The sequence below is a fragment of the Ostrinia nubilalis genome, chromosome 4 (genome assembly GCF_963855985.1).
Source record: "Ostrinia nubilalis chromosome 4, ilOstNubi1.1, whole genome shotgun sequence".
NCBI classification, from domain to species: domain Eukaryota; kingdom Metazoa; phylum Arthropoda; class Insecta; order Lepidoptera; family Crambidae; genus Ostrinia; species Ostrinia nubilalis.
In genome coordinates this window covers 16,606,953-16,623,348 of record NC_087091.1, presented here as the reverse complement: position 1 = coordinate 16,623,348, position 16,396 = coordinate 16,606,953, and the positions used below count along the sequence as shown (strand labels likewise).

Below are 16,396 nucleotides of genomic sequence, written 5' to 3'. Positions count from 1 at the left end.
CTATCGGTATTAACTAACGTTTGGTATTTGTGAAGATAAATACGTGTCTGAGTTTTTGTAATTAACTTCGTGCATGACTAGGTACCACCTATGTCTGAAGCTGGCTGAAGTTTAAAAAATAAGTAAAGAAGTAATGTTCTTTACTCAACTCGCTACGTTTTCACGTCAGATTTATCTTTAACCAAATGATACACGAACTCATAGTCCAGTCAATAAAGCATTATAGATGGAAATCCGTGGAACACAATTTTTGACTTCGGGACTTTATTTAGACTAGTTAGGAGGTGAACATAGCAAAAGTCCCCGCCCTTAGCCCTTGAGCCGGCGGGGAGAGGGGGGTTTAAAGGTACCACTTTTCGGTTTTTGGCTTTTAATCCTCGAAAACTCTGCGTCCTAGTGACATGACTACTATGAACCAAAAAAAGCTTATTCAATTTGCTACAGGTGAGATAGTCAAGTTTTTCTATATCTTGTATAGTTTTTGCGGCATCTGCTCTAGAAGGTCTGTAATATTGGAAATTTTATTTTTGTCTTACATGTTTCCATCAGGAGAAAATCGACTAAATCAACATTGAGCTAATATTCTAGACATGCGGGAGCATGTTAAGCCTAGTTCCAGGGAGGGGACTGCACCGTGCGTATATTTAGACGAATCAATTTGAGCCACTTTTGAGTCCTCATCACTCAAAAAGTACTGTGCATTAACACTTCAAATTTGGCTCATGTGTTGAGACTTGCAAGATAAACATCAACTTCAAATTTCATAAATATACCTCAAACGGGTTTTTAGGTATTGACGTCTAAAAATCTACATGGCTGACCTTTATGACCAAATTCTAACCACTTCCAGATGACCTTGAAGTTTCATATTTGGCATCCAGATAGGTAGTTGTGTAAATACAAAGGAACAAATAAAAAACCAGTAAATTTTAACATTTCATAGGTGATAGATAGATTTTAGTGTCCTAAATGTCGATTTTTGAACGTCAATACTTAAATAACCGTTTGATGTATATTTATGAAATTTGAAGCTGATGTTTATCTTGCAAGTCTCAACACATGAGCCTAATTTGAAGTGTTAATGCACAGTGCTTTTTGAGTGATGAGGAGTCAAAATTGGCTCCAATTAGTTCGTCTAAATATACGCACGATGCAGTCCCCTCCCTGGAACTAGGCTTAACATGCTCCCACATGTCTATAATGTTTGCTTAATGTTGATTTACTCGATTTTCTCCTGATCTGAACATGTAAGACAAAATTAAAATTTCCAATATTACAGACCTTCTAGAGCAGATGCCGAGAAAACTATACAAGATATAGAAAAACTTGACTGTCTCACCTGTAGCAAATTGAATAAGCTTTTTTTGGTTCATAGTAGCCATGTCACTAGGACGTATAGTTTCCGAGGATTAAGCGAAAAACCGAAAAGTGGTACCTTTAAACTCCCCTCTCCCCGTCGGCTCAAGGGCTAAGGGCGGGGACTTTTACTATGTTCACCTCCTAACTAGTCTAAATAAAGTCCCGAGGTCAGAAATTGTGTTCCAGGGATTTCTCTCTACACCGTCGTTAAAGCATTCAATGACTGGACTATCAGCCCTCAACTAAACACGGTGTTAGCAAACACGCGCGTCAAAGTTTGGAAGTGGTTTGTACTCGCACTCGCAGTGTTTGATAATGTGTTTACTCGCCGCTATAATGGGCGCCGCCGCAGTTCGCAACTTCGCTAGTGCAGCCGATTTGAATGCACGTCGAGTCTGATTAGGTGTAGTTACGGAGCTATTTGTGGGAGCACTTGATTTGCATGTTGTTTGTAAGAGATTTAAATTAGAGATTTAAAGTTTTCAATACATAAGAAACCGGGCAACATGGAAAGCATTGGGGGATGCCTATGTTCAGCAGTGGATGTCCAATGGCTGAGATGATGATGATGATGATGATAAATACATAAGAAAAACTATTATACAAAAATCACTCAAGATTTATTCTGTCAGTTCTGTGTCAAGACGGTCAACTGCGCTGTTTGTCACTGGCACAGGGCACAGTTCAGAGCAGCCTCGGTGGCGTTTTAATTTACATAAATTGCAGATCGATTTATGACTTGTGCTGTGTGAATTATGCACTAATGCACGAGGAGTACTTATTGACCCCAGGGTTTTTGAATTTCATATGATGTCAGTTATTACTGATTATAGTCCCTCGTTATGTATAAGCACATATTTATAACTCTTATAATTTCAAAATTATGTTCCACAATAAAATAATGACTAACGGTATGTATCGCTAGGCATGGACATTGAACATATGTGGTTAAGGCCAGTGATGTCATTGGGAATTCGACGGCATTTCAGCGAGCGTTTAAATTAAAAATTCATAAAATTCATTTATTTTTGCAAATAGGCTTTTAAAGAGCACTTTCACACGTCCCAATATTAACCCTACCACTGCTTCGGGACAATAAATGGGCCAGTGCTGAGAAGAAGCAGCGCAAGAAACTCAGTCACTATTGTCAGCCTCCTTTTCAAGGGTTTACAGTCTTTAAAATATACAAAATAATTAAAGTCATAAGTATTGATGCGAGCTAGGTAGTTAAACATTCCAAACATTTTTATCTTTTATATAATCATCAACTTTATAGTAGCCCTTTTTCATTAAGGTGCTTTTGATATGTGCTTTAAATTTATGAATGGGCAATTCTACAACAGTTTGTGGTAATTTATTGAAAAGTTTAATACATTTCCCCATAAATGAATCACCAATCTTGTGCAGTCTGAAATTTGGAACGGCAAGTTTATTTTTGTTTCTTGTATTGAACTTGTGTAAATCACTCTTTCTAGTAAATTGCTCTATATTTTTGCGAACATATAAAAGGTTTTCATAAATGAACTGTGAAGCTACTGTCAGTATATTAATCTCTTTAAAGAATTCTCTCAAGGAAAATCGGGGTCCAAAGTTATAAATGGCCCGCACTGCTCTCTTCTGCAGAACAAACACAATTTCAATGTCCGCAGCTGAGACCCACAACAATATGCCGTATGACATTATACTGTGAAAATAGCTAAAATAAACTAGCCTTGCCGTCTCAATGTCAGTTAATTGCCTTATCTTTCTCACTGCAAAAGCAGCTGAACTGAGCCTTGCTGACAAGGTTTCAATATGAGGACCCCACTGAAGTTTAGAGTCTAAAGTGATTCCGGCGTTTGCGGCGGCATGTAGGTAATCTAAAATAAGTGCTGCCCATTACTATAATGCGCACTGTAAAACAATTACGGCAGAACTTTCAGGCTGTTATTCTAAAAAGCTGAACAGTCGGTTGCGAGCTCGGCTTTTCGTATGTAGCGACGTGTTCACTGATGTGCCCACGCCGCTGTTGATAAGCTAGAGTAAAATACATGGTTTTTTCTTCAAAGATAGCACAGTCGCTGCACCTCAGTCTATTGCGTTACCGAGATCTCGATGCAGCCTCGGATAGTCACGTGCGGGGCGGTCTTATCGGTAGCTCGACGATGGTGCGGCTAAGGCACGGAGCAGCACCTCTGGTTAGCATGTCATAACGTATGCACTTTGTAGTCTTGTTAACTACATTAGGTACAAACTCTATTGCAGCTTAAAAATGAACAGTATGAAAATATTACTTTAAGTATGACATACAAACATGGGGAAAATTTCGTTTAAATGAGTATTTAAGGATAACCCCTGAAATAGATGTTTATTTTCAGAATATTATTGGAATTGTCTGGCTGATGCAATGGGAAAAAGTGATCGCGATTCCATCATTATACTTATAAATGTTATTTTTGGACTATCGGTTGATTATTTTTCCTACAATTACGTTATTGTGTTATATTTGTATTGGCCATTGTACGGTAAAAGCCACACAACGCAGTTGATATCGGGCTTACTATATAATGTCCCTTTTTTCCTGATGCTTATCAGAACTAATCGACAGCCTGTGTGTGAAGTTCTATACCAGAGTGTAACAGTGACCAAGTGCTAAAGTGGAAGCAAACATCATTCGCCGTGCTCTATGTAAGTATCCAATACTTAAATTAATTATTTTCTGCAGTTTTATACTTTTCTGTGTCCCTCCAGGGTGTGAGCGCTTCCTTTATGACTGAGTTTAATATTTTGTTTCTTTTCATTTGTAGCTACTGGATTGTGAATTGTGAGCTGTAGAAAATGAGCAGACCCCTGGTTCTCATAATAATGTTACTGCTGTTGGAGATAGGACCAGACGCTAAAGTTGCGTGACCATCCAAGAGCTGTGAGTATTTTTATAAACTCCTATCAGCGACCCATCCAAGCATAACCATTAAAATTTCTAAGCAAAGAGTTTGTCGTGTGCCCCGGCCCTCAAAGTGTCTTGTAAGCTTCAACGAAATTAATGTTAACTTTTCTATACTCAGATTACCGATCTCAAGATGTCCCATGGAAGGGACAAAGCGCCGAGTGCTTTCGATTAAAGAAGCAGGGGTGTGCAGGAGCCGGGTTGGACTCTTCAATGGGTCAGCCTGGTTCTATGAAGTGCCATGATACACTTTTGTAATTATTAATACGGTTCTATTTATGGCTATTTATAAATTTGTTAATAAAAATTATTAATAACTTCTTAGTATCATTGACGTAGAATAAGCTGACGCCACATAACGTCCAGTAGGTATCCCAACTCTCGTATACAGGGTGTTAGGTAAATGGGTATATGAGCCGACACTAGCCCATGTTAACATGGTCATACATATAAATGGTATGGTGAAGTCAGAAATTGGATATCATCATTTTATTTTTTTTAATTTTCATACAAAATTAATTTTATAAAATCCGATTTGTATGAAAAATTAAATAATTAAAATGAAGATATCAATTTTCTGACTTCACCATACCATTTATATGTATGACCATGTTAACATGGGCTAGTGTCGGCTCATATACCCATTTACCTAACACCCTGTATACCTGACTGCGAGCTTCCATCGGTCTGCTAGGCTACATGTGCATCGCGACACGATAGCACAGTCGCTATCGATAGCTCATTCTGTTGTGTGACCACGAACGCCATACGCCGCGGTCTTATCGGTATAGCTCGGCGGTACGAGTAGTACGAGTACGAGAGACACGGTTAATCTTGTACGGCGATTGCAAAAGGTATTATGTCAAGACGTTTGCACTTTGTATTAACCGCAGGATTAACCGCATTAGGTACAAACTTTACTTCAGTTTAAAAACAAACAGTGTATGTTATAATTTATTTAATTATGGCGTAAAACAATAGAGGAATTGCGATGACGCCAGGATTTCTGGAAAAACCACTGATATCTATACAGGGTGGAAACGTTAAGTGATCTCACTCGATTATTTCTTAACTATACAAGATATTAAAAAACTGGTTACTGATCCTGAAAGTGCTTAATGAGCTCTTTCAAACGGTACCAATAATAAGTTACAGAATAAACTGGAACTATCTGAAAATTCAATGTTTCCAGTTTCCATACTAAATGTATGCCAGACACACAATATTAGAAGTGTAATTTTTTTAATTTAATAATAAATACTTAAAATAAACTCGTAAATTGTATTCTTATTTTAAATTATTAATGAAAAACATTGGTTTTAGGCTTTACTTGCTATAATATTGTCAAGAGATGAGTGTCATGACTGTGGTAGTACTAAATGTATGGAAGAAGGAAACATTGAATTTTTGGTTAGATCCAGTTTATTCTGTAACCTATTATTGATACCATTGGATAGAGCTTGTGAAGCACTTTTAGAATCAGTAATCAGTTTTACGATATCATTATGTAGTTTTTAAAATAATGTGACTTTACCAAATGTATGGAAGCTGGAAACATTGAAGTTTCGGATAGATCCAGTTTATTCTGTAACCTATTATTAATACCGTTTGATAGAGCTCATGAAGCACTTTCAGGATCAATAACTAGTTTATTGATATCTTGTATAGTTTAGAAATAATCGAGTGAGATCACTTATCGTTTCCACCCTGTATATATAAAAGAAAGTCGTGTTAGTTACTCCACTTATAACTCAAGAACGGCTGAACCGATTTAGCTGAAAATTGTCAGGGAGGTAGTTTAGAGCCAGGAGAAGGACATAGGATACTTTTTATCCCGTTCGAAATTAAAAAAAAAGTCTGCTTATTTATTGCCATTAAGGCGGAACAAAGTTCGCCGGGCCAGCTAGTAGTTTAATAAAAACCATGTTATAGGGGCATTTTTTGGAGAAATTTATCAAATAACCAAAAAAACACGAATTTAAAAGCAGATTTTTTCAAAAAGTATCATTTTTTATTATTTGTTGGCATTTTTTGTGTATTTTATGTATTTTTTTAGTATCGCCTGTAATTTAGCATTATTACTGTTTTTATTTTATCAGTATATACCGCTTAGTTTAAAAGTTATTACGTTTTCTTTACAATAAGTAATTGGAAGAATAAAAATTCTATAAAAAATTAAAAAAAAAAACTCAAAAATTTTTTGACCTCTTTTTTGTCGATAAAATAGGTATAGTTTCATCTATTTTCATATGTACACTTTAACGTGACTCACACTGTATAGTAGCCAGCCGATAACAGCGACCGTACAAGGAAGAATTAAATTACAAAACTCAATGACACCATTCAGGGAAAATTGATAAGGATATAATCCTAAAATTAAATTAATAAATAAATGTTCAAATATGGGTATACCGCGATCGGGTTTTATTATTGCGTCACTCATTAGAAATAATTGCAGTATATTATTGTAATAATTATCCCACCAAAAACATTCTGTAAAAAACTAGCCAAGTCTCGATGGAGCTGCTTGTTTATCTCTAAAAAGTAATGAAATCTAGACAAAGTCGTGCCAAGTCTATGGTTCCTTACTGCGACTTCTTTATTATTATAGTTAATGTTGTGTGACTTGGCCGTTGAAGGGTGACAAAACCAGGTGCTCCATGACACCATTGCACCAGTCTGTCGCCAGAACCGCTACCCATTGACGATGGAAAATTGCCACTTGGAAAACTTTGATTCAACAATAACCAGTCAATTGTAGGTTTAATAAAGCTGCGTATTTCAATAATACTTATGTATGATTATCTTAATAAAGATTGTTCAACGGCCAAGTCACACAACATTAACTATAATAATAAAGAAATCGCAGTAAGGAACCATAGACTTGGCACGACTTTGTCTAGATTTCATTACTTTTTAGAGATAAACAAGCAGCTCCATCGAGACTTGGCTAGTTTTTTACAGAATGTTTTTGGTGGGATTTCACTTATTTTTGTAGAAAAAGGCAAAATTATTTAACGTCGTCGTTTTATCGATCTTATACGATATTAAACACAAATAAACTCAACGACCTTTAAAATGGACAACGAATCAGAATTGTTTTAATAACATAACCTTAGCGAACCTTACAATATAATAAACGAAATTACGAAATCAACGAAATGCAAATTACACACCATTCAATTTAATCAACGGGGGGCTCTAGAAAGGAAAAAATCTGGACACCGCTTGCTAGTGCTAGCGCCATCTAGCGGTGAGCGATACAGACGAACACCACGGTGCCGGAGTAGTATTGATTATGAATGTGGTGTTACTCCAGATCTTCGATTTTCCTAGTTTTTATAGTTTTCCCTTTATGTGGCCATTAAACCCTAACTCTGTACCAAATTTCAGCTCTCTGAATTTATGGGAAGTACTAGTTCTATTTTGATGATCATCAGTGAGTGAGTGAGTGTCGTAAATGCGAAACTTTGCTTTCGCTTAACTTCGGAACTAAATGACCTACAGACTTGAAATTTTGGATTTTAAGTATGTGATTATAGCTTACTAGATGACGAAAATTTCTGCGTTCTGGTCTTATCCAGAGGTTCTCAAATAGGGGCCTGAAAATGCGGCGAAATGGTTCCAGTAAAGGATGGTACGGCAGTGTTTGCTTCGCGCTCGACTTGGCGGGGGCACTGCCGTGCCCCCAGATTCTCTATCGTATTATCTTTGTAAAACCAAAAATCGCATGTCTCTATCCCTATCACAACATTTGCTATGATCGTTTGAACAAAGGCCTGCCACAACATTATTCTCCGCTACAGGTAGAGACAATTTTAATTTTAACTAAAATGCTTATTTTACTTCGAAATCTTTTGTTTTTATTTGAAATATAGGACTAGTCTTTATTAAAATTACAAATCTAGAGCCATTGTCAGTTTCCTTGTTAACGAAGCGTTGAATGGCGCGCCCGGAGAGGCTTAGTTCAAACGATCATTGCAAACGTTGTGATAGGGATAGATACATGTGATTTTTGAAAACAAATTGCGACATTATGGTGTTTCGAATAAAGTCACTTGATCTGTTGAACTCGTATCTCACAGGCAGAAAACAAAAAGTTTGTATTAACGGAACTGAGTCTTCTGGAGCACCTCTTACTATGGGTGTGCCGCAGGGATCAATATTAGGACCTTTGCTATTTCTTATTTATATTAATGGCCTTCCTTACTTTGTAAAAGATCTGTGTGATATTGTGTTATTTGCTGATGACACATCTCTCATTTTCAAAGTTGATAGAGGTAAAGTAAATTTTGACGATATTAATGATACACTCTCACAGGTTCTACACTGGTTCACTGTTAACAACTTATTGTTAAATGCAAATAAAGCTAAGTGCATTAAATTTAGCTTACCTAATGTGAGGCAGGTTTCCACGCAATTAATGGTGAAGAATGAACCATTAAATAGCATAAATTCCACAACATTCTTGGGAATCACTTTAGATGCTAAACTTCAATGGGGTCCTCATATTGAAACTTTGTCAAAAAGGCTCAGTTCGGCTGCTTTTGCAGTGAGAAAGATAAGGCAATTAACTGACATTGAAACGGCAAGGCTAGTATATTTTAGCTATTTTCACAGTATAATGTCATACGGCATATTGTTGTGGGGCTCAGCCGCGGACATTGAAACTGTGTTTGTTCTGCAGAAGAGAGCAGTGCGGGCCATTTATAACCTTGGACCCCGATTTTCCTTGAAACAATTTTTTAAGGAAATTAACATACTGACAGTAGCTTCACAGTTCATTTATGAAAACCTTTTATATGTTCGCAAAAATATAGAGCAATTCACGAAAAAGAGCGATTTGCATAACTTTAATACAAGAAACAAAAAGAAACTTGCCGTTCCAAATTTCAGACTGCATAAGATTGGGAATTCATTTATTATGGGGAAATGTATTAAATTATTTAATAAATTACCACAAACTGTTGTAGAACTACCTTCATAAATTCAAAGCATATAATTAAAAGTACCTTAATGAAAAAGGGCTACTATAAAGTCGATGATTATTTAAAAGATAAAAATGTTTGGGATGCGTAACTGCCTAGCTCGCATAAATATTTATAACTATGTATTTTGAAAACCTGTAAACCTTTGAAAAAGAGGCTGACAATAGTGTCTGAGTTTCTTGCGCTGCTTCTTCTCAGCACTGGCCCATTTATTGTCCTGAAGCAGTGGTAGGGTTAATACTGGGACGTGTAAAAGTGCTTTTTTAAAGCCTACTTACAGAAATAAATGAGTTTTACTGAGTTTTAAAGTGGCTGGATCAGTCATTATTTCGTATTAAAAATGTCAAATTGCTAATAAAATATTGTTTTTAAATGTATATTGTGATATTGAAATGCGTTTAGTTAATAAATTATGGATGTACGTATGTTCTTGTGCAATTGACTGTATATGCGGATCATAAATCAACCTGAATGTGTTATTCACACCTACATCAATTTACATCCATTACATATTTCTGTAGAGGTACTTTTGTTTTTCTTGGCAAAGACATTGTTCCGAACTGACGAACGCTAAGGAATTCCATCATATTCAGAATAACGTTTGGTGGCCGGGTTCACAGCGCTGCAACGACCGTCCCCTCAGCTATTTATGATATCCATTCACCGCCAGTCTTCACGGCAGTGCATGAAACTTAACAGTGCCGCCATACAACCAACTTTTCTAACGCTTAATATTCTACTGCTTAGTCTCATTGTGGCTTGTTCCATGGACTCATGGAATAACATCTTGGCTGTCAGCAATGTCGAGCCAAACAACTTTGGTCACAAAAACCAAACTCTTATCTATACTCAGCAATGATACTGTGCTAGGGTTCACGGCAAAGATAAGCAAATTCTGTCAAACTGATAACACGGGGAATTGAGTTGCATCGACATACATTGGCCGAGTGACAATTGCACTAGCTTTTACAAAATTTGTACGGAAAGGTAGAGAACGATAACGGACCAGTGGTCCGCTCTGTCCTCTGGGGCTCTGTGGTCTGGAATGGAAGGAAAACACATTGTTCATTTCTTGAGATTAACACTGTAAACATTGTTCGCAGACGGCCTACCGGCTCGTGCCAATAACACTCGGTCGTTAAGCTCTGGAAGACTCCCTGATTAGTAATGGATGATAAGATGGGGGCAGAAGGAATACTAGTCGACTGGTATCGGAATAATACACGATGGGCATCAAGTAATAGCATTTATTTCGTCAATATACTGCGACAAACACTTTCTACAATATTGTCACCTCTCGTCTATGCAAACAATTAGTCAAAATCAATTTGTACATCGTTAATCACCGCAGAAGGCGATGTATGGAGATTGGGATAATCTATTCAGTGTTTAGTAGTAGTAGTACAAAAATTACATAATCTTATGGCCGCAGCAATTCGAAGTGTTGACCTAATGCTCATAAACATGGATAATACAACATCAATACAAATATATTCCGCCTCGAAGAATGAAAGCAAGTGCGTCACCACGTCAATGTGGTATATAAGATTAAAATGGAAAGTTAACATGTTGTTCATATAAACAACTACCACTTGCCTGATACTGTGATGCATGCCAATTAGGGTTTCTGCTCGAGCTTTTTTGAACTCGAGAAAACTCGAGAAATTTGGCTTCATTCGAGATGAGAAAAAAATTACCGGAGCTCGAGAATTCTCGAGTTTCGATTTTGAAGCTTTAATGTTCTTGAAAGCCTATTTTCTTAGACGAAAGTTAGTTTTTAATTATTTAATAGGTTAACGTTGCTTTTAGACTGGCCTAGTCTTTCCTTCCTTCCTTTAACTGATTTGATTTGCAAGTAATGATCTCAATCGAAACTAAGTAATAATGTTCACCAACGAGTATGCTATATTTATTATGTATGTTTTAACTCTGACTGATTTAAAGACTGAAAAATTTGTTAACTGTCTGTTAGGTTAGGTACTCGTGCCTCCCCCCGTCCTGGGGGACCTTTAGGGCCCGCCGTTTAGGCGGGCAATCGCCGGGAGGGACTGTGGTAGTGAAGGCTTTGTCCGGAATCCCACAGTTCCTTCCCACTTAAGGCGAATGACGGAGCACCGGGGTCTTTTAGTGGGTGTGCCTTATCCTTCTGACTTGGTGAGCCCCACATAACCTACCCTGTCCCCGTAGGGTAGGTATGCAATTCAATGCATTTTTCCCCGAAAAAAAAAAGTACTCGTGCCTCATCGTAAACTTTATTCAAATCGTTATCTTTAAGAAATTTAAACATTTATTAAAAAGTTTTTTTTGGTTTATAAAAAAAAATATTTATCGTAATTTTGCTATTTGGACTTGTGTTCTTTGGAAAACAAGTGATTCAATTGTAGCTCCAGATTTTTATTGTTATTTATCCTTAAAGTGCACGTGACTTTATGACTTTTGTTATGATTATGAAAGAAGATTTTATTTTTTGTTATTTTCCTTACCAAAATAAGTGGTACTAAATTCTAATATTGATTGTTGTGTAATAAAAGTAGGTATATTAGATTAAAAAACCTGTTTTTATTAAATTTCGGCCGATTTTAACACTTTTCATTAAAAGACTCGAGACCCGAGAAAACTCGAGACTTTGGCCTCGAGAATTCTTGAAACTCGAGAAAAAAAATAGGTCGAGAAATCAGAAACCCTAATGCCAATCGTCAGTGGGAAGATTGAGGGCTTGATCGGAAGCTTCATTGGGAACAGCGATGGAAAAACAGGCAGCAGCGGTTACTGCAAGCGTACATCTCATCCAAAGTAAGCGGCTCCAGCGTGAAAATTTTCATGTAGTCGACGACCTGCGCATGAAATTTTTTTTCATTATTGCTGTTTATAGCGTTCCATTTTGTCAATGTGCATTCAGTGTTTTTATGAAACGGATGTTCGATAATTATAATCATGTCGCAGTAGGCACAGCGCAGGGTCGCGATACGGTCCACGTCTGGAATAGGCACAGTATGTTCTGAGCTCACGGTATCCTCCTTTTTGGAACCCGATGGCTTTGAGAAATGGGCATGGAAGAGCGCAAACTGACAGACGCAGATGTAAGTGCTCTTAAGATCGATGTAAGTTATTTCCGTCGGGTCATCGGTTGGCCAGCCTGCATGTAAAAAATGAATAGACGCACACTGATGACTTACTGTGAAGGCACACTCTAAACACTTATGCGTTTTCTTAACACGGTCGCTGTTCATAAATGTGTTATACATTTGCCGAGCTGTTTGATGGAACATATTCTGTATTACTTCGGCCTGTGCTTCGGTAAAACCTGATTCTTTTAAAAAATCTTTGTAAGCGCTAGAGTTAAACTTACTCTTTACCGTCTCAAGCCAGAATTGGCTATCTTTGCTCTTGTTGCTGCTAGGGGCTACTGACGTGCTAGCCGACGGTTCACTTTCCAAGTTTTCTTCACCAGCCTCTTTGCGGACCTTCGAGCTAGTTGCGGTTGAACTCGCTTTGCGCGTTGCTTTCGGTGTCGATTTTTTCGATTTGGAAGCTTTAGATGTCGATGTTTTCCAGGTCGCTGCCTTCGACTCCGATGCCTTCGACGTCGATGCCTTCGAGGTCGATGCCTTCGACGTCGATGCTTTCGAAGTGGATGCTTTCGGAGTCGATGCTTTCGATGTCGATGTCTTGGACGCTGATGCCTTCGACGTTGATGCTCCCGACCCCGATGCTTTCGATGTCGACGGTTGCGACGTTGATGCTTGCGATGCCGACGGTTGCGACATTAGTGCATGCGATGTCGATGGTTGTGAGGCAGACGCTTGCTGAAAATGTTTTTTCCCAGTCTTACGTGCCACCTTGACGTTCGGTTCATCGGTATTCATGTCCGTCACCACACTATAAAAAAAAACAATCAAGTATCTATAAAAACAAGCCGTAAAACGTTTCAACTCACGCATAAAGTTGTAAACACCTACGCGGCTAATTTGCATTGAACGTGCCGATATAAGTACCCGATGACTCACAGTGTTTACATCCCCACCACCGCATGAATATATTTTATTTCTCTATATAAAATCAATTTATCCGACGGTTGAGTCCAACCGTTACGGTAATTACTACGTCACGTTCAGAGTCTGAGTCACTAATTGAATACTTTAATACAATTTCAACATAAAAAAAAATATTCTGACCGTTACCGCAATTATTGTGAAAAGGTTGAACAAACGTCAGTCACTCGGCGAGTGCCGGAGTCGAGCGGAACCGCGATAAAACTTTAACAGACATCCGTCCTCGCCAACAAACCGGCGACAACTGCGCGGCCACGCGCTATTAATTTAAAGCTTTTTAATATACTTATCATAGACCGGCCGGCATGCTATTGGCCTTTCATATCGCTAACCAGTCATCGTCAGTGGGTCGAATATCTGTGAAATATTTGACATAATACTGCGCTTAGTGATTTTATTATGTTCACTTTTAAATTGCGTTGTGTAGTGAAACTCGTCAGTCTGGTTACAAAAACCTAAGCCTAACGTTTTGGAACTAGCCTGGTCAATTAATGAGAAATTTTTCATTATATTTGGTGCTACTGACTCATTATTTTTAAAGTTAAAGCACCATTTGCGCAAAGGAAAACATGCTGCCTGCAACGCCTTCGCGGTTTGTTGACAGATTGACAACAATTTAGATAAGTCGTCGTGACCTGTAATCATATCGTCCACGTACATGTCCTCCGTAATGACTCTTATGACGTCACTGTCCGTGCAATTAGCAGCTACCTCCTTTAAGCAGCGGCAGCTTAAAAAGGGGGCTGATGCTGTACCGTATGTGACAGTATTTAATTGATAAATGCGTAAAGGTTGCGATGGTTCATCCCGCCAAATAATTAATTGTAAATTTCTTTGTTTATCATCAATTAAACACTGCCTGTACATTTTTTCTATATCGGCACATGCAATATATTTATGTTGCCGCAACCTCAACAAAATGGCCTAAATCGCCTTGTATTGGTGGGCCAACCATTTGTAGGTCGTTTAATGAATGGCCTGAGGATGATTTTGCGCTTGCATCGAACACCACTCTAAGTTTAGTAGTCGTGCTGTGCTCCCTGAACACGCCATGGTGTGGCAGAAAATAGTGAGGTTTGCCATAGTTAAACACCTCAGACATGTGACCTAAGTCTATGTACTCATGTATAAAATCGGTGTATAATTTTTTATAAGTGGGATTGCGTTGTAACCGTTTCTCTAATGCCAAAATTCGATTCTCTGCCATTGAATAAGTTTCTCCTAATGTGTCAGGTGAAGTTTTAAAAGGAATACTAACGCAAAACCTCCCATTCTCATCGCGCCTCGTAGTCTGAACAAAATGGTTTTCACGTGCACGCTCCTCTTTGCTGTACAGTCAGGATCACAAGAGTGTACGGCCCATAACTCCTGGATGCAGGTCCAGATGTGAGTGGGAGTTGTGCAACGTCAACCCGATGTACTAGGATGCATTTGACTCAAAATGCACTTGCATTTTTTCACTAAAAACGATGGTTTCCAGCCTCCTGGCAGGCTTTTGGATAAGTTCTGGACATAAATCTCTGCAAAAGACTTGCAGGTGTTGCAGCAAAGTGAGAAAATCACAGCCGCATAGCTCATAAACCCGTAACGCAAAACTCTGATTTCCAGTATGGTAACGTCGATGCTAGGCTAGTGACAGCATCTACATAACGTTCTAACATACCTGAGCAGAGCTCACGTGCTGTTAGACCTCTGCAACTCACATCCCCTTATCTTGAAACGTTTGTGACGTATATAGAGATCATGCCACGTTTTCCTTGTATGCGTATGTGTGTGTATGTACGTGCGTACACGTACACGAATGTTACGTAGGTTAAGATATGCTGTGACGTGAACAGTCTGTGCCTACGAACCGTCGTCAAGCCGGCAATCATAATAGTAACGTTAGGCATACCCCCTGTGATTCAACAGCAAGTACGAAGTACGAACGTCTGAGAGCTGTCTGAGGGTGTGTTCTCTGACAGCAATGTGCCGCGACGCTTGAGACACATCGATGTTGTTATTGACCATAGCTACCTAACACCTTATCTTGAGTTTTATAATAACTACACGGTTTATAGTTAGTGAATCCCGGCGTATTTTACCAATTAGCCGAACGACCGAACGTGTATAGCTATAAAGTATTGTAATCGCACCCAGTAACCATTGTCAATGAGGATAAAGATCGGTAAAATTAATGACTTGTTCATATCTTTTTCATTCTGAATTAGCACCATTTGAGCACTATCAGACAGTACACATTTCGTTACATCGACTATTATTTATATTCCAACCACGCACAAACAATCCACATGGAAACCAAAGCTTCCAAAGGATCCTGTTTTCAAGAAACAACTGATTTTGTATTGCGTTTATAAGTTGCCCCTTGAACAAAAATCAGTTGTACCAATTCCAGTTCTAGTGGAAATAAATTCTTCTCAATATAAAAGTACGTGACCGCATAAACCGTGAAACAGAGTACGTGTTTCTTTGCTTGCACTGGGTATCTCCTTCGAAAACGGATCTTATCTCTTACGTCTAAAGTCCAGAATCACCTGTAATGGTAGTTCAAAATGCAGCAATTTCTTACAAAGGAAAATCAACCTTCATTCATAAGGGGTAAGGTTGAGCGTTGTGCTACGTGTGATGTTGCAGGTCTTTTTCAGATCCTTTGAAGTCGAAATCTTCGACAGCGGAAAATCAGGAGGTCATGGACCTCTATTCTGAAAAACAATATCGACTAGTTCAGCTCTAGCTTCTCGCTCACCCTCTTTAAAATTCTGGAACGTAAAAGAGAGAGAAATAGAGTTTAATATGACTAAATTGGTTTTGCGGATAGACCCCTTGGATTTTGGCAGAGTTCGTATGTTGTCGGTCGACTGCCCGCGTTTGCTCAACGGTAATGGTAAAGACAAGCATCCAGCGCGGTTTTATCTGAGTTCACCTATTGTTTTGCAAGAAAAGCTTTAAAAGATAATATTATGCAAGAATACGGGTCAAACTTTAAAACTACGTCATGAAATGCTGACACAGAAAATAATACGAGAGCTGCATCGAAGGCGTGAAACAACAAAACTAGTTCTATAAACTTT

General features: G+C 38.3%; 1 protein-coding gene and 1 long non-coding RNA gene across 4 annotated transcripts; one reads left to right on the top strand and one right to left on the bottom strand.

The window, feature by feature from the left end:
- The first annotated feature begins 3,935 nt into the window (after window positions 1-3,935).
- On the top strand, window positions 3,936-4,602 carry LOC135071557 (uncharacterized). The gene is made up of 3 exons (XR_010257285.1): window positions 3,936-4,026; window positions 4,146-4,261; window positions 4,404-4,602. It is a non-coding gene; the product is annotated as an uncharacterized LOC135071557 (long non-coding RNA).
- Window positions 4,603-10,505: 5,903 nt separating this feature from the next.
- Window positions 10,506-13,561, bottom strand: LOC135071556 (mucin-21-like). Of its 3 annotated transcripts, none has more exons than XM_063965329.1 (2): window positions 13,449-13,561; window positions 10,506-13,152 (listed from the first exon to the last, which is right to left on the bottom strand). In XM_063965329.1, exon 2 carries the CDS (start codon window positions 13,137-13,139, stop codon window positions 12,003-12,005), a length of 1,137 nt encoding a protein of 378 aa, XP_063821399.1. In that variant the 5' UTR covers window positions 13,140-13,152; window positions 13,449-13,561; the 3' UTR covers window positions 10,506-12,002. The 3 variants fall into 3 exon arrangements, with proteins under 3 accessions (XP_063821399.1, XP_063821400.1, XP_063821401.1); XM_063965330.1 differs by having other exon boundaries at window positions 13,455-13,561; XM_063965331.1 differs by lacking the exon at window positions 13,449-13,561 and adding an exon at window positions 13,233-13,442.
- Between the last annotated feature and the right edge of the window lie 2,835 nt (window positions 13,562-16,396).